The 24,214-nt window shown below is 48.7% G+C and overlaps 2 protein-coding genes and 1 pseudogene across 6 annotated transcripts; 1 reads left to right on the top strand and 2 right to left on the bottom strand.

Annotated features, from left to right (window-relative positions):
* The first annotated feature begins 339 nt into the window (after positions 1 to 339).
* On the top strand, positions 340 to 1,068 carry LOC131382010 (D-dopachrome decarboxylase-like; annotated as a pseudogene).
* Positions 1,069 to 3,329: 2,261 nt separating this feature from the next.
* Positions 3,330 to 11,957, bottom strand: LOC116459174 (glutathione S-transferase theta-1). 5 transcript variants are annotated; one of them, XM_032139485.2, is made up of 5 exons: positions 11,693 to 11,957; positions 10,518 to 10,626; positions 9,251 to 9,338; positions 4,098 to 4,274; positions 3,330 to 3,893 (listed from the first exon to the last, which is right to left on the bottom strand). In XM_032139485.2, the coding sequence occupies exons 1-5, from the start codon at positions 11,802 to 11,804 to the stop codon at positions 3,699 to 3,701; spliced, it is 681 nt and encodes a 226-aa protein (XP_031995376.1). In that variant the 5' UTR covers positions 11,805 to 11,957; the 3' UTR covers positions 3,330 to 3,698. The 5 variants fall into 5 exon arrangements, with proteins under 5 accessions (XP_031995376.1, XP_031995369.1, XP_031995374.1 ...); XM_032139478.3 differs by lacking the exon at positions 10,518 to 10,626 and adding an exon at positions 6,942 to 7,092 and having other exon boundaries at positions 11,693 to 11,946; XM_032139483.2 differs by lacking the exons at positions 4,098 to 4,274; positions 10,518 to 10,626.
* Positions 11,958 to 22,411: 10,454 nt separating this feature from the next.
* Positions 22,412 to 24,204, bottom strand: LOC131382040 (glutathione S-transferase theta-4-like). Its single transcript, XM_058431881.1, has 2 exons — positions 24,073 to 24,204; positions 22,412 to 22,724 (listed from the first exon to the last, which is right to left on the bottom strand). The coding sequence occupies exons 1-2, from the start codon at positions 24,202 to 24,204 to the stop codon at positions 22,527 to 22,529; spliced, it is 330 nt and encodes a 109-aa protein (XP_058287864.1). The 3' UTR covers positions 22,412 to 22,526.
* Between the last annotated feature and the right edge of the window lie 10 nt (positions 24,205 to 24,214).

The following is a 24,214-nucleotide window of genomic DNA, read 5'->3' on the forward strand; positions in this document are numbered from 1 at the left end:
CAGCACGGAAAGCTTGAGGAGAGGGAAACCCACCAGACGCCAGGCAGGAGGATGAGATAAGAGACAGGCTGGGGCCACTACCCAGTTAAAAACTTGTAGTGGGTGGGGCTACACGTAGGGCGGAGACGACGGGATTTCCGGAAATCAGAGCCGGCACACGTGACTTTTGTTTGCAGAAGTGGGAACGTACCCTAGACAGCCAATCGGGGAGCGCTGAGTCTCTGTCCAGCCAATGAGAAGCCAGTTTGTTTTAGCACCTCGCCCCTCCTTCCCGGTCCGCGATCCTTGGGTACCCAGCGCTTTTTCTCTGCCAGAGCTGTTTCCGTTCTTCTGCCCGCCATGCCGTTGCTAGAGCTGCACACGAATTTCCCCGCCAACTGAGTGCCCGCGGGGCTGGAGAAACGGCTGTGCGCCGCCGCTGCCTCCATCTTGGGCAAATCTGCGGACGTGAGCGTGGGCCGGGCAGCACTGGGCGAGGGGAAGTTGGTGGGCCAGGGGTCCGGCCCTGTCCCTGCTCCATCTCCCCAACAGCGACCCCGACCCCTTTCTCCAGGGACCACCCCCCACGCCCCACCCCATTCCGCACGCCAAGCTCTGACTTTCCGTGCTCCACGATCCCGCGGCTCCCCCTCCGCACGTCTTTCCCTTGTCGCCCTCCCCAGTCATGACCCGGACGTGACCTTCAGGGACCTCGGCCTGTACCGGGATCCCTGTACCCGCGAACACTGCGCGTTTCGGCTTTCGCGCGCTCGGGTCGGGACCCCAGACGTAGCCCGACTGGGTAAAACTTTTCATGTTCCCCTCAGCGCGTGAACGTGACGGTACGGCCGGGCCTGGCCATGGCGCTGAGCGGGTCCACCGAGCCCTGCGCGCAGCTGTCCATCTCCTCCATCGGCGTAGTGGGCACCGCCGAGGACAACCGCAGCCACAGGGCCCACTTCTTTGAGTTTCTCACCAAGGAGCTAGCCCTGGGCCAGGACCGGTGCGCCGGGGTAGTAGGCCCGGAATATTATTCTAAAACAATCAGAGCACTCCATTCCTGCTAACAGTTTAAAGCCAAGCACCTAGGCATGCCATTTAGGCTTCTGAATGACTGGATCTTGACCAGGAGAGCTGCTGTCTAGGTTTTCTCCTGACCAGTTCCTCAAGAGAAATGCAAAACTAGTGATTAACAGTAAGAGTCGGGCCGGGCGTGGTGGCTCACGTCTGTAATCCCAGCACTTCGGGAGGCCGAGGCGGGCGGATCATGAGGTCAGGAGATGGAGACCATCCTAACACGGTGAAACTCCGTCTCTACTAAAAATACAAAAAACTAGCCGGACGTGGTGGTGGGCGCCTGTAGTCCCAGCTACTAGGGAGGCAGAGGCAGGAGAATGGCGTGAACCCGGGAGGCGGAACTTGCAGTGAGCCGAGATTGCGCTACTGCACTCCAGCCCGGGCGACAAAGCGAGACTGTCTCAAAAAAATACCAAAAAACAAGCAAAACAAAACAAAAACAATAAGAGTCCAGTGGCTTATGCCTGTAATTCCAGTACTTTGGGAGGCCGAGGCAGGCAGATCACCTGTGGTTGGGAGTTCAAGACCAGCCTGACCAACATGGAGAAACCCTGTCTCTACTACAAATACAAAATTAGCTGGGCGTGGTGGTGCATGCCTGTAATCCCAGCTACTCAGAAGGCTGAGGCAGGAGAATCACTTTAACCCGGGAGTCAGAGGTTGTGGTGAGCCGAGATTGCACCACTGAACTCCAGCCTGGGCAACAAGAGCAAAACTCCTCAAAAAAAACAAAACAAAACAAAACACACACACACACACACACACACACACACACACACACACACCAAAAAACCAGTAAGGGTCATGTCCTGAGAGGCTAACTCAGCCGACTATTGGGTCACCATGCCTACAGCCAACAAATGTGGGATGCTGCTGGGCCCTGAGCGGTCAGATAAACTACTTTCTCTGGTAATTAGAAGGCTACAGGAAATGTTTTGTTTTGTTTTGTTTTGGGTTTCTTTGTGTATTTTTAGAGACAGGATCTTGTTCTGTTGCCCCAGGCTGGAGTGCTATGGCTCAATCAGAGCTCACTGCAGCGTCGAACTCCTGGGCTCAAGCAATCCTCCCACCTCAGCCTCCCGAGTAGCTAGAACTACAGGCATGCACCACCATGCCTGACTAATTAAAAAAAAAAAATTTCTTTTGGCTGCATGCGGTGGCTTGGCACCTGTAATCCCAGCACTTTGTGAGGTAGAGGCTTGAGCACAGGAGTGCAGGCCTAGCCTGGGCAACATGGCAAGACCCTGTCTCTACAAAAATAAAAAAGAAATTAGCTGGGTGTGGTGGGGTGCACCTATTGTCTCAGCTTCTTAGGAGGCTGAGGTGGGAATATTGCTTGAGCCTGGGATGTCAAGGCTGCAGTGAGCCATGACTGTGTCACTGCACTCCAGCCTGGGCAACAGAGTGAGACCCCATCTCTGAAAAAATATTTTTTGGGGGAGCCAGGCACAGTGGCTCACGCCTGTAATCCCAGCACTTTCAGAGGTGGAGGCGTGCAGATCAGTTGAGGTACAGAGTTTGACACCAGCCTGGCCAACACGGTGAAACCCTGTTTCTACTAAAAATACAAAAATTAGCCAGGTGTGGTAGTGCGTGCCTATAATCCCAGCTTCTGGGCAGACTGAGGCAGGAGAATCGCTTGAACCTGGGAGGCGGAGGTTGCAGTAAGCTGTGATCATGCCATTGCAGTCCAGCCTGGGCAACAGAGCAAGACACTGTCTCAAAAAAAAAAAAAATCGTTTTGAACTCCTGGACTCAAGCAATCCCCCCAACGTGGACCTCCCAAAGTACTAGGATTATAATAAGCATGAGCTACCACACTCAGCCACATTTTTTTTTTTTTTTTTTTTTGAGACAGAGTCTCGCTCTGTCGCCCAGGCTGGAGTGCAGTGGCACGATCTCGGCTCATTGCAAGGTCCGCCTCCCAGGTTCATGCCATTCTCCTGCCTCAGCCTCCCGAGTAGCTGGGACTACAGGCACCCACCACCACACCCGGCTAATTTTTTGTATTTTTAGTAGAGACGGGGTTTCACCGTGTTAGCCAGGATGGTCTCCATCTCCTGACCTCGTGATCCCCCTGCCTCGGCCTCCCAAAGTGCTGGGATTACAGGCGTGAGCCACCGCACCTGGCCTTAGCTACATTCATTAATTTCACCCTTGGCAAACATCAGGGAGAAGCTGACCCACACGGCCTGGGAAGGGGGATTGTCTTTTGGATAGAGACCATGACCAGGTCTGGGACAGAGGAAAGTCAAATAAATCACACATTAGAGTTAGAAGCAGAGGCTCAGGCTGAGCCCAGGTTTATTATCCAAAATGAAAATGAAATGCAGGGATTAAAGGACACAAGGCCTCAGTGTGCATCATTCTCATTGTGGCTTTCAGGTGGCTGTGGAAGACAGGGTAGGGATGGTGGCTTCGGGAGGTGAGGCGCTCTGGGACTTGGGCAAGTCTTAGGCAAGCCATTCCTGCTTTCTGGGCCTGGCTCCCATGGGCCATTAGAAATGAAAATGCCGGCCGGGCGCGGTAGCTCAAGCCTGTAATTCCAGCACTTTGGGAGGCCGAGGTGGGCGGATCACGAGAAAAGAAATGAAAATGCTTTGTGGACTGCTGAGGACAGTGCAAGGGTGAGGTTTCCCAGCTCACCGGATCATGGCCAGCACCCAGGGCATCAGCTTCTGCTTTATGGTGGGGTCTGCAGGTGGGAAGTCCTTGGCCTTCAGAATGACCTCATGGGCCTCCCGGAAGAGGTCCTCCCCCACTGCTGCCTCCACGCGCTGCCGCCATGTGGCCAGCTTGGGTCGGCCTTCGAAGACTTGGCAGCCAGCACCCACGGGCTGTGGGGAAAAGGGGACAGAATGGGGATGGATGGTTGTGAGGGCAGGGATGGGCAGCATCTGATTTGGGGACCACAGATCTCCAGGAGGGGTTTGCACACACACTTAAGCACAGTGCCATAGCCCGGTGTGGCAGCATAAGCAGGACTTCAGCAACTAGCCAGGGCCCCCTGCCTAGTGGGTACACCTGCCCACAGCACTCACATGCATCAGCTCCGTGATGGCTACGAGGTCAGCTAAGGAGATGTGAGGACCAGTAAGGAAGGCCTTGTTCTGGAGGAACTTGTCCTCGAGCAACTGCAGGGTCACATCCAACTCTGCCAGGGTGGCTGCCAGTGTCTGGGGAGATACTGGCTCACCCAGGAAAACAGGGAACATCATCTGGGGATTGGGCAGGCAAGGTCGAGAGTTAGTCGGGTAGGGAGTTAGTTTTGATTTGCATTTCCCTAATGATTAGTGATGCTGAGCATCTTTTCTTTTCTTTTCTTTTTTCTTTTTTTTTTGAGACTGAGTCTTGCTCTGTCGCCCAGGCTGGAGTGCAGTGGGGAGATCTTGGCTCACTGCAAGCTCCGCCTCCTGGGTTCACGCCATTCTCCTGCCTCAGCCTTCCAATTAGCTGGGACTACAGGTGCCCACCACCACGCCTGGCTAATTTTTTTTGTATTTTTAGTAGAGACGGGGTTTCACCGTGTTAGCCAAGATGGTCTCAATCTCCTGACCTTGTGATCTGCCTGCCTCGGCCTCCCAAAGTGCTGGGATTTTTTTTTTTTTTTTTTTTGTTGAGACGGAGTCTTGCTCTGTTGCCCAGGCTGGAGTGCAGTGGCGAAATCTCGGCTCACTGCAAGCTCCGCCTCCCGGGTTCACACCATTCTCCTGCCTCAGCCTCTCCGAGTAGCTGGGACTACAGGCGCCCGCCACCACGCCCGGCTAATTTTTTTGTATTTTTAGTAGAGACGGGGTTTCACCGTGGTCTCGATCTCCTGACCTCGGGATCCGCCCGCCTCGGCCTCCCAAAGTGCTGGGATTACAAGCGTGAGCCACCGCGCCCGGCCAAAGTGCTGGGATTAACAGGCGTGAGCCACCGCGCCCAGCCAAGCATCTTTTCTTGTACTTGTTGGCCAAAATGATAATATTCTCAACACATTGGGTTAAGTAAAATATATCAATTTCCTTTTACTTTTTTTTTTCTTTTGAGACGGTGTTCAGCTCTGTCATCCAGGCTGGAATGAAGTGGCACCATCTCGGCGCACTGCCAACTTTGCCCCCTGGGTTCAAGCGATTCTCCTGCCTCAGCCTCCTGAGTAGCTGGGATTATAGGCACAGGCCACCAAGCCTGGCTAATTTTTGTGTTTTTAGTAGAGACAAGGTTTCCCCATGTTGACCAGTCTGGTCTCGAACTCCTGACCTCAGGTGATCCACTACCTTGGCCTCCCAAAGTGCTAGGATTATAGGCATGAGCCACAGTGCCCAGACTCTTTTTACTTTTTAAATATGCCTACTAGAAAAGTTAAAATTACGTATGTGGCTCACTTTATACTTCTATCGGACAGCACTTGACTAAATGAACTAAATTCCAGAGAGGCATAAGCCGTTCCTAGATGAGCTACTTTCATTCCAATTTCATTTCCTTGGGCCCAAGCAGGCTGGGAGAAAGACTGTCACAGGCATGGGCTTTTCTGACTGAGCAGCAGTTTGGGAACTGGGGGCAGGGATGAAAAGCAGAGAGATCTTATAGGCAATGTCGTCGTTGGTGATTAGATTCCAAAGCCATGCTAGACTGAGCTAGTGACCTGATCTCACATTCAAGATACTTGAAATCAAAGATAAACAAACCAACTAAACCTGCAACCCAGCCCACCTCCTGATTAGCTTAGAAGAGAACAGCCTCACATCCTGGCTACCTGACAAAGGGAAGTGCAAGCCCTTTCTTGGGGGTATTTATTATGCAATTTAATCTCTGCTCTTCTTTTATCATAATGTCTGGCACACAAGAATACATCATGAGGCCAGGCACGGTGGCTCACGCCTATAATCCCAGCACTTTGGGAGGCCGAGATGGGAGGATCACCTGAGGTCAGGAGTTCAAGACCAGCCTGGCCAACATGGTGAAACCCCGTCTCTACAAAAATACAAAAATTAGCCAGGCATGATGGCAGGTGCCTGTAATTCTAGCTACTTGGGAGGCTAAGCTGGGAGAATCGCTTGAACCCAGGAGGTGGAGGTTGCAGTGAGCCAGGATCGTGCCATTGCATGCCAGCCTGGGCAATGGAGTGAGAGTCCGTCTCAAAAAATAAAAAAATAATAATAATACATCATGAGACATGCAAAGAAGCAGGAAAATGTGATCCATAATCAAGAGGGAGAAAAAAAAATCAATAGAAATAGACCCATAGGCTGGGTATGGTGGCTCATGCCTGTAATCCCAACACTTTGGGAGGCCAAGGAGGACGAATCACTTGAGTTGAAGAGTTCGAAACCAGCCTGGCCAACATGGTGAAACCCGGTCTCCACTACAAATACAAGTTAGCCACGTGTGCTGGTGGGTGCCTGTAATCCCAGCTACGCAGGAGGCTGAGGCAGGAGAATCGCTTGAGCCTGGGAGGTGGAGGTTGCAGTGAGCTGAGATCGCACCATTGCACTCAGCATGGGTGACAGAGTGAGACCCCTGTCTCAAAAACAAAACAAAAAAGGCAGACCCACAGAACACCTACGTGTTGAAATTAGTTGACAAAGATTTTTAGGTAGCTGATAAATACGTTAAAGAATTTACAAGAAAAGACAGATAAAATGGATGAACAGATGGTGAATTTCATCAGAGAAGTGGACATTCTAAAAAACAACCAAATGGAATTTCCAGAGCTGAAAAATACGTATCTCAAACAAAGAATGTATTGGATGGGCTTAATAGCAATTTGGCACAACAGAGGAAAGAATCTGTGAAGGCAAAGACAGGTCAGTAGAAATAATCCAAAACTGAAAAGAAGAAACTGGTGCCTGAACACTTTTGGGGAATGCTCTCACTGCCGCCCCCCACGCTCCCAGCCTCACCTTATGCCACAAGGCCCGGAGGCAGCTTCTCCGCAGAGTCGTGTGCTGCCATGCCAGGTACTCATCCACACGGGCACGGGCCTGCAGGTCCTGAGGGTACCAGTCGTCAGGGACCTTATACTTGCGCGTCAGGTAGAGCAGGATGGCCACACTGTGGGTGTGGGGGTCATGATGGGTAAGGGAAGGGCACTGTGCTGGGTATTTTATACATAGTCGCTTTTTTTTTTTCTTTGATACGGAGTCTCGCTCTGTCGCTCAGGCTGGAGTGCAGTGGTGCTATCTTGGCTCACTGCAACCTCTGCCTCCCAGGTTCAAGTGATTCTCCTGCCTCAGTTCCAAGTAGCTGGAACTACAGGTGCATGCCACCACGCCTGGCTAATTTTTTGTATTTTTAGTAGAGATGGGGTTTCACCATATTAGCCAGGATGGTCTCAAACTCCTGACCTTGTGATCTGTCCGCCTCGGCCTCCCAAAGTGCCGTGATTACACGTATGAGCAACTGCACCTGGCCTTTTTTTTTTTTTTTAAGACAAGGTCTTCCTCAGTCACCCAGGCTGGAGTGCAGTGGTACAATCTCAGCTCACTGCAGCTTCAATTTCTATAGGAGTGCACCACCATGCCTGGCTACTTTTTTCTTTTTTGTAGAGATGGGATCTGACTGTATGGCCAGGCTGGTCTTAAGCTCCTATCCTCAAGCAGTCCTCCAGCCTTGGCATCCCAAAGCACTGGCATTACAGGCATGAACCACTGTGCCCAGCACACTTCTTTAAACTTTCTGACAATTTGCCAAAGTATTAGCCTGATTTTCCAGAGAAGAAAAGGCTTAGAAAGGCAGAGACTTGCCCTAGGGCACACAGCTCTTAATGGCAGAGCTGAGAATCTTTCTGAGGCTAATACCCAAGCTTTTCCTACCACCAGGCAAAATCCCACAACAGAATGTCTTGCCAAATGTTTAGAGACAGTTTCTGATCAGAGAACCAGAGAGAGCTTCCAGGAGGACGGGGCATCAAAGCTGAGCTTTGAAGAAGCTCAGTTCTTTCCATTCTGTATCCGCTGGGATTCCGACCAGCCTCTGATGGCCTGACTTCAAAAAGGCTTCCATGTCCCTTTGTTCTTTATGTCATTCTTTCTGCCAAGAATCAGCTCCTATCTAAGCCGACTGGGGTAGTTTGGCTTCCTAAAGCACCACTCAGGAAGCACTCCTGCAGCTGCAGGATCCTAGAACAACAGAACAGACAAGGCACCCGGGCACTCCTTCCCTGGGTTTTGAGGGCCGCCATGGTGGTGAGTTGAGTATGGACCTGGAAGGACACAGCATGTGTCCATTTGGAGATACAGAAAAGCTTTCAGGAACTTGGGGTTTCCCAAAGGTTGGGCATGCAGGCCAAAAGGGCAGAAAACCTCTGTATCCGTCACTGGCCTATATTCTCTTTTAAGCTGGGGCTACATGTGTGTCCCAGCTTAATGACTCCATTGTCTGTGCGGGGTGCCCAGGAGCTCCTTTTGCTCCCAGCCAATTGTTCAAGCCACCTCTGAGGAGGGCTGCAGGTCCCTGTGAGCCACAGACCTCCTGAAGGTGAGAGTAGTGACAGAGAAATGCAGAGATTGCACATTGACTCTGGCTGGTACCTGGGGGGCACAACGCTGAGTGACACAAGGACTCAGGACACCTGGGGCACCAGAGAGGAAGAAGGGCCTTGGCAGAATGTCAGAGGAATTCATTGGAGGTGCGTCCATTCTGCGATTTTAGAGATGAGCTCTAAAGCACAAACTCCAGTTTCTCCTTGTTATGGGAAGGGTGATTCTGGTGACAAAAGGGGCAGAACTGGGGAAAGGTTGGCCTTTCCTGAAGAGGATTCAACTTCTTGGGACCAGCTGTGATGTAAGACGTCCATATCTGGTGGCTCTTCCATGGGAGAGACCCATCCCGGGAAGCTGCAGCCCAGAGATGGAGCCACCGGGCAGCCCAGATGCCACTGAGCCATCGCCACACAAGCTTGGCCAGAGGCCTGCCCCATGGTGGGCAAAGCTGCCATCCTCCTCTGGCCTGCCCTGTCTCAAGGATACTCTCACCACTCACCAGCAACCAAAGGACTGGTGTGGAAGTAAAGTAGATATTTGCTTTTCTAATCATCAGGGTGAACTGGAATAGCAGGAAGGCAGGGGCCTGGGGTCCAGTACTGACTCTCTGCGGGATGCGGGGCACAGACTCTCTGCCTCTGAAGACTTTAGTTTGCTTGTCTATGAAATAGAGGGTTAGAACAGGATGGTTCCAGCAGGCCTGGCAGCAGTCCTAGGGTCCCAGTTACCTCTCCGTCAAGGTGAAGTCCCCGTCCTTCAAGGCTGGCACCTTCTTGAGGGGGTTCACCTGGGCAAAGGCATCGCTTAAGTGCTGACCTGGGAAGAGTCCAGCATGGTGGGTGGTGGGAGGAGAACGCTGAGCCCACCACAGCCTGTGCCCCTCCCTGCAATGCTCTGGCCCCAGTTTCACAGCTCTTCCCACCAGTCTGCACTCCTGGTTGGCAAAGACTGGAAGGGCCCCTGTGGGAGGAGGAGGAGGCCACTCCACCGGCTGGTACAAAATAGAGAACACCCCTTGCTAAGTCCTGTAGGCACAGCCTCCTCCCACAGGCTGCCCCTCTGCAACAGAGCTCACTGTGCAGGGTGTGGTTCCTGGACCTTTGCACGCACCCTACCCACCTCCTCTTTCCACTATTGCCAGCTTCATGAACTCACAATGAGAGCACCCCAAGCTGCACGATAGGTCACCTGAGGGGACTGACTTATTACCTTGTCCCTTCACCATTAACTCTAAGGCAGGGTCATGAAACACAGAGAAGTGGCCTTTTTCTGGTATCTACCTACTTAGAAGCAACTTCTACTGGCCCCACCATGTCCCTTTGTTCACCCTGCCCTGGGCACTGTGGAGCTGTGTGTAGCATACCTGCTACCACCCCCCATGCCCCAACCTTTTATTCCCCTTACAGTTGGGGTCTCACTATGTTGCCCAGGCTGGTCTTGAACTACTGGCCTCAAGTAATCCTCCTACTTCGGCTTCCCAAAGTGCTGGGATTACAGGTGTAAGCCACCGTGCCCAGCCTGCTACCCTCTCTTCACCCTCCCTTCAGACTGTTCCTTCACCAGGAAAACCCTCCTCTGTCTCCTGGTAAAACACACTTCCCTCTGCACCACTACATTTGACAACCAGCTTGGACATCCTCTTGTCCCCCATTCCCTTTCCTCTGCTCCACACTCTGCAGAGGAAGTCCTTGTGCAGGACAGTGGGCAGTTTGCAGAAGAGATTAGGTGGAGAAGTTTCAGGCAGAGGGCCAGCCATGGAGTGGGAGCCCTGGGCAGAAGGCTTAGCCAAGTAGAGTCGCCTTACTTGCCCCACCAGCCATACCTGGGTTCTGCTTCCAACCCCTCCTACTACCCCACCCTGCACTGGGCCTGGGCCTGCCAGCTGAGTCCTCAAGGGCCTTGGAGGCATGCTAGAGAAACAAAACAGGGTGTAGGGCTCACCAAGCCCCAGGGTCCCCCTGCTGCTCCCAGCATCAGCAGCCTGGGGCAGCGTACCTCCCCAGCAGGAACAAGAGGCAGAGGACAAGGTTTCGGGAGGCAGAGGTTGCAGTGAGCTGTGATCCTGCCACTGCACTCCAGCCTGGGCGACAGAGCAAGACTCCATCTCAAAAACAAACAAACAAACAAACAAACAAACAAAACGCCTTGGGCCAGGCACAGTGTCTCATGCCTGTAATCCCAGCACTTTGGGAGGCTAAGCCAGCAGATCATTTGATATCAGGAGTTCGAGAACAGCCTGACCAAAATTGTGAAATCCCATCTCTGTTAAAAATACAAAAAAATTAGCCAGACATAGTGGCACACATCTGTAATCTCAGCTACTCAGGAGGCTGAGGCAGGAGAATCACTTGAACCCGGGAGGCGGTGGTTGCAGTGATTCGAGATCCATGCCACTGCACTGCAACAAAGCAAAAGCAAGACTCTGTCTCAAAAAAAAAAAAAAAAAAAAGGTAGAGGACAAGGACAAGGTCAGAGGCAAAACAGGAGGAGCAGAGGAAGGAAGGGACAAAGAGGGACCCCAGTGCAGACTGGACAAGTGCAGAGGGCAGGGATGGAAAGTCACGTCCTGAGCTGTTTGCTGTTGCAGAATCTCAGCAGCTGGGCCACAAAGAAGGGACTTGACGCCGTCCCAGTCTCTACACTTGGCACCCTTGACCCCTTGACCTCTCTCATCCCACCCTTCCCTAGGCTGAGGTCACACCTGTTTTCATTCTGTTTTTTAATTTTTTTTTTAGGACGGGGTCTCGCTAGATTGCCTTGACTGGAGTGCAGTGGCTATTCAAGGGCACCGTCATAGCGCACTGCAGCCTGGAATTCCTGGGCACAAGCCATCCTCCCACTCCAGCCTCTGGAGTTGCTGAGACTACAGGCGTGTGCCCCTGCACCCAGCTGCGCCCGTTTTTGTCCTCCGGTCTCGCTTCTCTTCATGATCCCCACCGCTTTATTCGGCCTCAGGGGAACCCCGTGGTCTATTCCGTGAGACCGAGCAGAGTTTTGGGGAGCCCCGACTCTGGGATCTCCCTGCTGGCTCACCTTTCTCCGTTAGGTCTCCAAACCAGACCAGCAATGGCCCCAGGAAGAAGGTGGCGCCGGGAGAAGTTCCCTAAGCTATGTATGCCTACCTGTCCCTTCCTGACTTTTCAGTTCCCCAAACCCGAGGCTGGACCTACCTTTAATCAGATCCACGATGCGCAGCTCGAAGGGAATGTCGTTCTTCTTGGCGAAGATGTAAACAGCGCGGCAAGGCTGGGACAGCAGGTCCAGGTACAGCTCCAGGCCCATAGCGGGGACCGACCGACCAGACCGGAAACCACAGGGAGTCAGCAAACTCCAGTGCCAGGACTCGGGTCTCGGACCTCAGACCACGCCCCTGCGGCTACGCCCGCCGACCGCGGTGCCCCATTGGGCGGCACGGACGCCTGGGACACTCTTTAGTCCAATTGCGGGCGGCGGGCGGCCTGTCTGAGGGCTGGGCCCGCCTGGCTCCTGCGGGATCAGGGCGGGTGGCCAAGACACGGTTGTCTCTCAGCGGGACGCACAGAGAGGCCCCAGTCCCATCCCTTTCGTGCCTGGCTCGCTTATTTCACTTAGCATAATGTCTTTAAGGTGCATCTGTGTTGAAGCGTGTGTCAGAATTTCCCACCGTCCCCATTTTAGAGGAGGATACAGACACTGAATGATTATAGACCCAGAAAGTCTGGCTCCAAAGTCCATCCTCTTGGCTCAACACTGCAGAGCCCTTGGTGCCAGCAAGTGGCAAAGCCTCAGGGCTTACGTTCAGTGTTTTGTGGCCACTTGCTTCACTCCGGTCGCACTCCCTGGAATGTGACAGCCTTGGTCTTCCTGCTCCTGCCAGCACAGTGCCATCTATCGCATTCCCTGGGTTTATTTCTTCCTTTCTCCAGGCCTGTGTTTCTCCACCTTTAAAATGACAGGGAAGCTAGAGCCCTCCAGAGTCCTTACAAGTCCACACCCCTGGATTCATCTGCTGAGTGGTAAGCCCAGGCCTGCCCCTTGCTGCCATGGAGCCTGTCAAATAGTATCAGGGTCACATGTCATTTTCTAAAACAAATCCCACTCAAAGTATGTCAGCCAACGCGTAATGTTTTCTAGAGAATAAGGAACATTTCTGCAAATAAAGTGGAAGTAATAACTATTTTATTTTATTTAGATAGAGTCTCACTCTCTTGCCCAGGGTAGAATGCAGTGGCATGATCACAGCTCACTACTGCCTCCGACTCCTGGGCTCAAGCCATCCTCCCATCTCAGCCTCCCCAAGTAGCTGGGACTACAGGTGCGCACAAAGACGCCCAGCTAGTTAAAAAATTTTTTTTCTGTAGAGGCAGGGTCTCACTATGTTGCCTAGGCTGATCCTCCCACCTCTGCCTACCAAAGTGCTGAGATTACAGATGTGAGCCACGACAGCTGGCCAGTAATAATGATTTTTAACTGGAAAAAAAGGAAAGATGAGAAATTCAGATTTCCATGTTAAAGTTTTGAAAGGAGGTAGACACTCAGAGAAGGCAATGGCTGCCTTATCCTCACCTCTGGATAACTCCAGTCAGAGGCCCAAGGAGGAGCTGTCAGGATTCTGGTCCAGGGCTCAGCCTGTCTTGTAAGGTCAAAACCTAATTTGGGGCGGGAGTGGTGGCTCATTCCTGTAACCCCAGCACCTTGGGAGGCTAAGGCCGGCGGATCACGTAAGTTCAGGAGTTTGAGACCAGCCTGGCCAACTTGGTGAAACCCCGTCTCTACTAAAAATATAAAAATTATCTGGGTCTGGTGGCATGCACCTGTAATCCCAGCTACTCAGGAGGCTGAGGCAGGAGAATCGCTTGAACTCTAGAGGCAGAGGTTGCAGTGTGCCAAGACTGCACCATTGCACTCCAGGCTGGGCGACAAGAGAGTAACTCCCTCTAAAAAACAGAACAACTAATTTGGTCCACGTTTCAGGATTGATAATTTTCTTTGGGTCTGACTCACATAAACCAACTCACAAAGGCTGTATTTATTAATTTATAGAAAACAAGATAAAAGTGAAAGCGTGTGGGTTTGTTTGTTTGTTTTTTTACTTTGTCCCTCTCTGTCACTCAGGCTGGAGTGCAGTGGTGCAATCTCTGCTCACTGCAACCTCTGCCTCCCGGGTTCAAGCAATTCTCGTGCCTCAGCCACCTGGGTAGCTGGGATTTCAGGCATGTGCCACCATGCTCAGCTAATTGTTGTATTTTTAGTAGAGACAGGGTTTCACCATGTTGGCCAGGCTGGTCTTGAACTCCTGGCCTCAAGTGATCTGCCAGCCTCGGCCTCTCAAAGTGCTGGGATTACAGGCGTGAGCCACCGTGCCCGGCCTAGAAAGAAGAGAAAAGTCATTTAGACAGAATGCTCCCAACCATTGCTCAGTGCTTTCTTGGCAGTGTAGTCTCCTAGGAAGACTCGTGGGTGTTACTGGCCAGGACCAGGTCCGTTCTGCCCATGCACAGTAAATTAATCACTGTGACATGAGTTTTGCAAAAGACTAAAGATTTATTCACAAGGGTGCCAAGCAAGGAGGTAGGATAATAGCCCTCAAATCTACCTCCCCAAAAATAAGGCTTAGGGATAAGCCTTGCTTCTAAGCAATAAAGCACAGACCCCAGCCACACTCAAGGGGAGGGGGCTATACAAGGATGTGAATACAAGTCTGCCTGCCTCGTGGGCCTACAATGCAGAAGGGCCATGCACTTGGTTTAAAACTTTGTTGTTGCTGTCTTGCATTCTTAACAATTTAAAAATAAGGGTCCCCACATTTTCATGTGTAGCCAGTCCTGTCCAAGGAGTCCAAAGAGGTCATGAGGGTGGACAGGGCACTGTCTCCTCTAGGCAGTGATGGGGCCACTAACAGTTGTTCTCCAGGTTCCTAGCCCCTACCCCAGGGCCACACCTTCCCTGTGGTCTCTCACATTCTTTTTTTTTTTTTTTTGAGACAGGGTCCTGCTGTTGCCCAGGCTGGAGTAAGTGCAGTGGTGCAAACTCAGCTTACTATAACCTCGACCTCCTGGGCTCAAACAATTCTTCTGCCTCACCCTCCTGTGTAGTTCGGATCACAGGCACATGCCACCATGCTTGGCTAATTTTTTTGACTTTGTAGAGAGGGCATCGCACTTTGTTTCCCAGGGTGGTCTTGAATTCCTGGGCTCAAGTGATCCTCCCACCTCAGCCTCCCAAAGTGCTAGGATTATAAAGATGTGATCTGCCGCCCCTGGCCTCTCTCACATTCTTGACATTTAAAGTTACCGTCATTGACAAGGAACATGGGTACACTCCAATTTACTCCAGAAAAAAACTCCTTTCTCCATTGAAGAGATATGTGGCCTGGCTGCTTCCCACTCTAGTTGAGGTCTTCTTTTTGTTTCCTTTTTCTTCTTCTTCTCTCTTGTTTTTTAGAGACGAGGTCCTGCTGCGTTGCCCAGGCTGGTCTCAAAGTTCTAGCCTCAAGAGACCCTCTTGCCTTGTCCTCCCAAAGTGTTGGGATTACAAGTGTGAGCCACTCTGTCCAGCCTCAAACTGTGGTCATTAGATCAGCAGAAGCAGCAGCCTTGCCTGGGAGCTTGTTAGAAATATACTAACAGGCTCCCACCCCCAAACCCAGACCTACTGAATCAGACAGAGTCTGTATTTTCATAAGATCCTCAGGTGATCCAAATGTACCTTAAACTTTGAGGAGCTTTGATCCAGAACCTGGGCTGGAGACCCCTGGGGGCCACTCTGTTCCTCACAGACTGCAAAGCATGTTTTTTTCTTGCCTCTTCTCTCCGTCCCAATGTCTCCTTCTCTCTGTATCTGACCCCGAGGACCCCATGACATCTTCCCAGGGGAGTTTCCACTGCCAAAGGCCTGATTCTCTCTCTCTCTCTCTCTGTCTCTCTCTTTTTTTTTTTTGAGATGGAGTTTCGCTCTTGTTGCCCAAGCTGGAGGGCAATGGCGTGATCTCAGCTTACCGTGACCTCTGCCTCCCGGGTTGAAGCAATTCTCCTGCCTCAGCCTCCCGAGTAGCTGGGATTACAGGCATGCATCACCACGTCCAGCTAATTTTTTGTATTTTTAGTAGAGACAGGGTTTCTCCATGTTGGTCACGCTGGTCTTGAACTCCTGAACTCAGGTGATCCGCCCACCTTAGCCTCCCAAAGTGCTGGGATTACAGGCATGAGCCATGTGCCCGACTGCCAGAGGCCTGATTCTGTAGAATCTGATGGGCTGTTGTAGACAGCAATCTCTACCTGGGCTCTTGTTGAAGAAGCCAATCAGCTCATTGGTTGGAGGTCACATGACATAAAACATGGCCATCTTCCAAGCCCTATGTGTGGACAACGAGATAGGGACAAGTAGGCATATCACGTTCTGATACCTGGACCCACATCTGTCCTTGGGCCCACGTCTGTCCTGAAGCCCCCAGGATATACTTTTATGGGGGGTTTTCCTCCCTTCCCCCAATATGGTCACTCATAACTTTACACCCAACAGTCAAACAGGAGTGGAAGCTACAGAGTTTCATGCAAACAATAGGCTAGGCTGTGGGGCTGAGTAAAAGGCACTGGACTGTGGTAGGTCTTACTCCAAGATGGCCAAATGCAAGGGCTTTTAGTTTTCTTTGGTTTTGTTTTATATCCTGAGACAAAATGTTCAATTTCTACACTTTAGAACAAAAAGAGCCACACTTTATGTTTCATATTTTTTGCATGTTTCCTTTCATACTTTTTTGAACAATGCAATCATATTTTCATTATGAGGTATAATTCACATACCATAATATCCACTTTTTCAAAATATACTTTAAAATTCAATTGGCTTAAAGCCAATTCAGTGGTTTTTAGTATATTAACAAAGTTTTGTCACCATCACAATTATCTAATTCTAGATCATTTTCATCACCCCTAAAAGAAACTGTGTACCCATTAAACAGTCACTCCCCATTTCCCTCTTCTCCTAGCCACTGGTTACCATTCTAACTCTGTGGACAGGAAATATTTGCCTATTCTGCAGATTTCATTCAAATGGAATAATGAAATATGTGACCTTTTATGACTGGCTTCTTTCATTTAACATAATGGTGTCAAGGTTCGTCCATGTTGTAGCATATAACCAGTACTTCATCCCTTCCTGTGGCTGAATTATATTCCATTTTATGTATACACCACATTCTGTTTATCCATTCACCAGTTGATGGACTTTTGCATTGATTCTACTTTTCAGCTATTGTGAATATTGCTGTGAGGAACATTCATGTGCAAGTTTTTGTCTGGACGTATGTCTTCAGTTGTCTTGGGTATACACCTAGGAATGGAATTGCTGGATAATATAACTCTATGTTGGCCAGGTGCAGTGGCACACGCCTGTAATCCCAGCACTTTGGAAGGCTGAGGTGGGTGGATCACCTGAGGTCAGGAGTTCGAGACCAGCCTGGCCAACATGGTGAAACCCCGTCACTACTAAAAATACAAAAACTAGCTGGGCATGGTGGTGCCCGCCTGTAATTCCAGCTACTCAAGAGGCTGAGGCAGGACAATTGCTTGAAACCAGGAGATGGAGGTTGCAGTGAGCCAAGACGGCATCACTGCACTCTAGCGTGGGCGACAGAACAAGAATCTGTCTCCAAAAAAAAAAAAAAACCACACACACACACACACACAACTAACCCATATATATATATAATTATATATATAATATGTAATATATACATAATAATATATTTTATATATACGTGTATATATGTTTAACTTTTGGAGGAACTGCAAGCTGTTTTCCAAAGTGGCTATACATTTTACATTCTCAGCAGCAGCACACAAGTGTTCCAATTTCTTCACACATCCTCAACAATACTTTTAATCTGTCTTTTCTATTATACCCCTCATAGAGTGTGCGAAGTGATATCTCGTGGTTTGATTGGCAATGTCTTGATTATAGTAGCTTTGTACTAAGTTTTGAAATTGGGAAGCAAGAGTCCTACAACTTTTTCTTTTTCAAAATTATTTTGGAGATTCTGAGTCACTTTAATTTCCACATGAATTTTAGGGCCAATTTGTCAGTTTGTGCAAACAAGCCAAGTGGAATTTTAATGCAGACTGTGTTGAATTTGACATCTTAACATTACTACGCCTTCCAATCATGAACATGGGATGTCTTTCCATTTATTAAGGTCTTCTTTAAGTTTTTCCCCAACTTTTAAATTATGAAAACATTTAAAATCCAGAAAATGAAAGGACTAGTACAACAGCACTAATATAGGCAACCCCAGTTTCAACATACTGGTTTTTGAACATTCTTATGTTCCAACATCATGACACCCCACCTAAGGACTTTTTAGCGAAACATTCTAATTTCTCTACTGGGATTATTGTCTTCCTCCACAATAATGTGAGCACTAAAGGTAGAGATTTTTGCCTATTTTGTTCACGACTGCTTCCTCTGCACCAAAAACACTGCCTGGTTGTGGGTACTTTTCTAGTTTTAGAAAGGAGAAGACAAGATATAGGTCCTGACTCTGGTTCTGCCTCTCATTCATATGCTACTCTGAGGATCCCTTCCCCTTGAAGAACTTGTTTCCTCATCTACAAAATGGGGATAATACTACCACTCATCAGGGTGGTTGTGAGGATTAAACAAGGTAAGAGATGTAAAATTGCATGTTAGTTATTAGATAGTTTTGTTTTCCCACCTAGCTCCATGAGGGAGAGGATTTGCTCTAGTCCATCCGTCTGAGCTCTGGGCTTCTAATGGACAGACACCTTCCTCCATGATGTTTGTAGCTGCAGAGCCTGGCACAGTCCTTCAAGACAAGCTTTTTGACTTGAACTGCTGATGGTCTTCCATGCACAATTCAACAGAAACCCAGTAGCATACACTTCCTTGTATGCACTTGCCCCTCTTTTTACATTTATTACACATTCATTGCTACCTAATAATCCCCTATACTTATCTTTTACTTTATCCAATTATTCAACAGTTTTCAACAGAAATACCTAGAAGAGAGATATTCCAACTTCATTAGACCCTGAGATTCTATTTTTAACATTTCTTCCATGGATTGTTGAATGTTTCCAATGATTGATTCACCTTCCCTTGGCCTTATCTGCATTCCAGATTTGGTTGAGTGTCCATCTCTATGTTGCCAGACTTGCCTCACAGACCCAGCTTGAACACAAGATGGGTGCTTGCTGAAGAGCAGGACTCATTCTGTTGAACCTGCATGCTTTCTCAGGTCAGATTGCTTGGTGGTGCTTCTTTAATTTCTTTCAACAGCACATTGTAGTTTGCTGTGTTTAAGGGTTGCTTTTCTTTGGTTAAACTTATTCTAAGTATTTTGTTCTTTTTGATGCTATTGTAAATGAAAGTGTTGTTTTAATTTTGTTTTTGATCCTTTACTGCAAATGTATACTATTGATTTTTGTGTATTAACTTGTATCCTGCAATCTTGCTGAACTTGCTTATTAGCTCTAATGGTTTTTAAGTGAGTTCCTTAGGAGTTCCTATAATGTCATCTGTGACTAAAGATAGTTTTACTTCTGTCTTTCTGATCTGGATTCCACCTTGTTCCTTTTCCTTGCCTAATTGCCCTAATAAAAAGAAGTAGTGCGAATGAACATTCTTGTCCTGCTCTTGATCTTGAGGGGAAACACTAGATCTTTCACAAGGATTGAAGTATGGTGTTTATAGGTTTTTCATAGATGCTGTTTGTCAGGCTGAGGAAGTTCCTTTCTAGTCTTCATCTGTTGGGTAATTTTATCATAAAAGGATGTTAGATTTTGTCAAATGCCTTCTCTGCATTAGGATGATCATGTGACTTTCTATTAATATAAAGTGCTATATGGATTGGTTTTTGTACATTGAACCACATTTGTACTCCTGGGATGAATCCTACCTGGTCAATGTCTATAATCCTCTTAATATGCTGCTGAATTTGATTTGCTAATACTTTGCTGAGGATTTTTACATCTATATTTATAAGGATATTGCTTTGTAACTTTATTTTCTTGTAATGTGTTTTTCTGTCTTTGGTATCAGGGTAATGCTGGCCGCATAGAATGAATTGAAAAATATTTCTTCCTGTTCTGTTTTTTGGAAGAGTTTGTGAAGGGTTGGTGTTAATTCTTCAAGCTTTTGATTGAATTCACCAGTGAAGCTATCTGGTCCTGGGCTTTTCTTTGTAGGAATTTTATTTATTGATTTATTGATTTATTTTTTGAGACGGAGTCTCACTCTGTCGCCCAGGCTGGAGTGCAGTGGTGTGATCTCGGCTCACTGCAAGCTCCGCCTCCCTGGTTCACACCATTCTCCTGCCTCAGCCTCCCGAATAGCTGGGACTACAGGTGCCCACCACCATGCCCCGTGTAATTTTTTTGTATTTTTAGTAGAGATGGGGTTTCACTGCATTAGCCAGGATGGTCTTGATCTCCTGACCTCGTGATCCGCCCACCTCGGCCTCCCAAAATGCTGGGATTACAGGCGTAAGCCACCGCGCCCGGCTTTTTGGTAGGATTTTTAAAAAATTAATATTTTAATATCTTTACTTTTACAGGTCTATTCAAATTTTATCTTTCTTCTTAAGTCAGTTTTGGTAGATTGTATGTTTCTAAAATTTTCTCATTTCATCAAGGTTATCTCATTTGTTCACATACAATTATTCATAGTATTTCTTTATAAACTTTTGTACTTCTCTAATACCAGTAGTGATGTGTCCATTTTCTTTCTTTCTGGTGTCTGGTTTTTTGTTTTTTTTTTTTTGATATAAGGTTTTCCTATGTTACCCAGACTGGAATGCAGTGGTGCAATCACAGCTGAATGTAACCTTGAACTCCCAGGCTAAAGTGATCCTCCCACCTCAGCGACCCAATTAGCTAGGACTACAGGCGCGCACCAACACACTCAGCTAATTTTTTCTTTCTTTCTTTTTTTTTTTTTGAGACGAAATTTCGCTCTTGTCACCCAAGGTGTAGTGCAGTGGTGTGATCTTGGCTCACTGCACCTCTGCTTCTTGGGTTCAAGCGATTCTCTTGCCTCAGCCTCCCGAGTAGCTGGGATTACAGGCGCCTGCCACCACGCCCAGCTAATTTTTTATTCTTAGTAGAGATGGGGTTTCACCATGTTGGCCAGGCTGGTCTCAAACTCCTGATATCAGGTGATCCGCCCATCTCGGCCTCCCAAAGTGCTGGGATTACAGGCATGAACCACTGGGCCTTGCCTCCCAGCTAATTAAAAAAAATAAATAACTCTTTTTGTAGAAACAAGTCTCACTATGGTGCCCGGGCTGGTCTCAATCTCTTGGCCTCAAGTGATCCTCCTGCCTCAGCCTCCCAAAGTGCTGAGATTACAGGTGTGAGCCATTGCACCCATCCTCCACTTTCTTGGTGAATAATTTGAGTCTTATTTTTTCACTTGGCTATTCTAACTAAAGGTTTGCCAATTTTTGTTGATCTTTTCAAAGATCCAATTTTTGGTTTCATTGTTTTTCTCTATTGTTTTTCTGTTTTCCATTTCATTTATCTCCATTCTAATCTTTATTATTTCCTGTCTTCTATTGGTGTTGGGTTTATTTTGCTCTTATTTTTCTAATTCCTTAAGGTGTAAAGTTAGGTTATTGATCGAAGATTGTTCTTCTTTAACTTATGTGTTTACAGCTATAAATTTTGCTCTTAGCACTGCTTCTGCTGCATCCTATAAATTTGGGCATGTTATGTTTTCATTTTTATTCATTCAAGATACTTTTTAATTTCCCTTGTGATTTCGTCTTTGACCCATTGGTTGTTTAAGAGTGTGCTGTTTAATTTCTATGTGCTTGTGAATTTTCTAGTTTTCCTTTTGTTCTTGATTTTTTTTATTTTTTATTTTTTTGAGACGGAGTCTCGCTCTGTCACCCAGGCTGGAGTGCAGTGGCGTGATCTGGGCTCACTGCAAGCTCCGCCTCTCGGGTTCAGGCCATTCTCCTGCCTCAGCCTCCCAAGTAGCTAGGACTACAGGTGCCTGCCACCATGCCCGGCTAATTTTGTTTGTTTTTTTTTTTTTTTGTATTTTTAGTAGAGATGGGGTTTCACCGTGCAAGCCAGGATGGTCTCGATCGCCTGACCTCGTGATCTGCCCGCCTCGGCCTCCCAAAGGGCTGGGATTACAGGAATGATCCACCGTGCCCGGCCTTGTTCTTGATTTTTAACTTTATTCCACTGTGTCCAGAGAACATACTGTGTATGTTTTCAATCTTCTTAAATTTGAGACTTAGGACCAAATATATGCTGTATACTGGAGAATATTCCATGTGCTCTTTAGAAGAATGCTTATTCTGCTCCTGTCAGGTGGAATGTTCTGTTCATGTCTAGTGTGTGCAATTGGTTTACAGTGCTTTTCAAGTCCTCTATTTCCTTGATGGTCTTCTGTAGTTTTTTTATTACTGAAAGTGGGGGCCAGGTGCGGTGGCTCACGCCCCTAATCCCAGCACTTTGGGAGGCAGAGACGGGTGATTTGCCTGAGCTCAGGAGTTCGAGACCAGCCTGGGCAATACAATGAACCCTGTCTCTACTAAAATACAGAAAAAAATTAGCCGGGCGTGGCAGCATGCGCCTGTAATCCCAGCTACTCGCGAGGCTGAAGCAGGAGCATTGCTTGAACCTGGGAGGTGGACATTGCAGTGAGCTGAGATCACACCACTGCACTCCAGCCTGAGTGACAGAGTGAAACTCCATCTCAAAAAAAAAAAAAAAAAAAAAGTCAGGTATTGAAGTCACTAACTATTATTACTGACAATGTAATCATATTCAACCCTTTACTTTTAAAATTCTTTTTGGAAACTGGAAGGATCTGTAACCACCACCCACTTCCACATCAGACCCTATGCATATGCCAACTGTCTTGCTCAGCAGCTGTGATGTTGTTCCAGTTCTTTATTAGGCAAAGAACAGTTGTTTTTTTAGCATTTCCTTTAAGGAAGGTGGCTCAGATCGTTGAGCCAGCCAGGCCCTGCAGGACGAGCTGCGATTAGGGTCACAAGTACTTCTCCTGAAACTCACAGATTTTCTTCGTGACCATTGGATCCAATGTTGAAAAGTCCCAGTCGGCCAACTGCATTAGGCGATCATGGGCCTCCCTGAAGAGGCCAGAGCCGATATTCAGCTCCACCCGCATCCGCCACTCAGCTAGCTTGGAGCTGTTGAGGAAGACATTATAGTTGGCTGCCATGGGCTGTGGATAGACAAAGAGGAAGATGTGGTCAGCCTGGGGACCAGCCCCACCTGGGTCCTCTCCCACAGCCTCAGGCCCATGCCCCCAACATCTACCTATGCAAAGAATTAAGCTGCTGACCCCCAAGGCCTGAGCAAGGGGTCACAGACTATGTAATAGATGTAGGTGGGGATGGAGGATCCAGAATCCCTCAGAGTCCTTAGTCACTGGTCTTCTTGCTCCAAGCCTTCTGAACCATGCTAAGAGGGCTCCTGGCCCAGGCACCTCCCACTTCTCCAGCCTGCAACCTCGCATGAATCCTGCCTTCTTCCAGGCAAACCCCTTATCCCAGGTGTGTATATGTGGATGAGGGAGAGAACTCAGGTATTTTCCTCCATGTTTAGCCTCTCACTGTGATCAAGCTCAGGGGCTAGGATGGGAGACTTGGCGGGCAGTCTATTCTGCAGTTTGGCTGGCTCACTAAGACAGTCTACCTGTAGTTTGGTTTGCACCCAAGATCTTTGGGAAGCCCAAGAAGGGGTGGGTGTGGGTGAAATGTGGGGGTGGGGATGAAGCATATGGCTGAACCCTTGGGGCAGGCCAGAGTGACTTTTCCTGGTGCTGATCTGCCCTGCAAACAAACCAAAGAGACTAATTTTCATATCAGCCAGAGATCTCTGGGATAGGGAAAAGAACACTGTATTTCCTGGTCAATCCACCAGGATCCCAGGTGCCTCCTCCTGGCATATCTCTGGCTGATATGCAAATTAGTCTCTTTGGTCAGTGTGCAGTGCCCTAGCTGGTGTGCAGCATGGCCAGTTTAGACCCTGGCCAGTGTCTTGAGAAGCAGAACTGGTCACCCTCCCCTACATGTAGAGGCCACATAAATGCCCCACATTCAGGTGTGCCTCCAAATGCACAGTGGATGCCCCTCAGACCCAGCCAGGAGAGCTGTCCTCCATAGCTGTCTGTCTGGAGCTCTGGGAAAGAGGCAGGGCCAGAAGGACACCCAGGAAGCCAGTGAACATTTCCTGGAGAGTCCAGCAAGAGGAGGAGGTATCTGGGAGGCTGGTGGATTGGGCAGGAAATGCAGTGTTCTTCTCTACCCCAGGCTCACCCTCCAGCTCCTCCCACACCGAAGAATCTTTGTCAAGTGTGGAGAACTGTGATCCTTCCTGATTCATAATATTCTGTGCTTTCTGTTGCCCCCAGATTGAGTCCAGGCCCCCAGACCTGGTTCCCACAGCCCCCATGGCAGCTCTGCCTGCCTTTCCCGCCTCACCAGCCTATCCTCAAGTGATGGCCCCATTGGTCACAGAGAAGTCCTACATCTGCCCAGGGTCTAACCCTCCTCCAACCCACCCCACACCTGCATCATCTCCACCACGGCCACCAAGTCAGCCAGTGAGATTTGGTCCCCGGTGATGAACATCTTATCCTGCAGAAACTTCTCCTCGAAGAGCTGCAGGCTGTTCTTCACCTCTTCCACTGTATGCTCCATCTTCTCAGCC

The sequence above is a fragment of the Hylobates moloch genome, unplaced genomic scaffold (genome assembly GCF_009828535.3).
Source record: "Hylobates moloch isolate HMO894 unplaced genomic scaffold, HMol_V3 SCAFFOLD_19, whole genome shotgun sequence".
NCBI classification, from domain to species: domain Eukaryota; kingdom Metazoa; phylum Chordata; class Mammalia; order Primates; family Hylobatidae; genus Hylobates; species Hylobates moloch.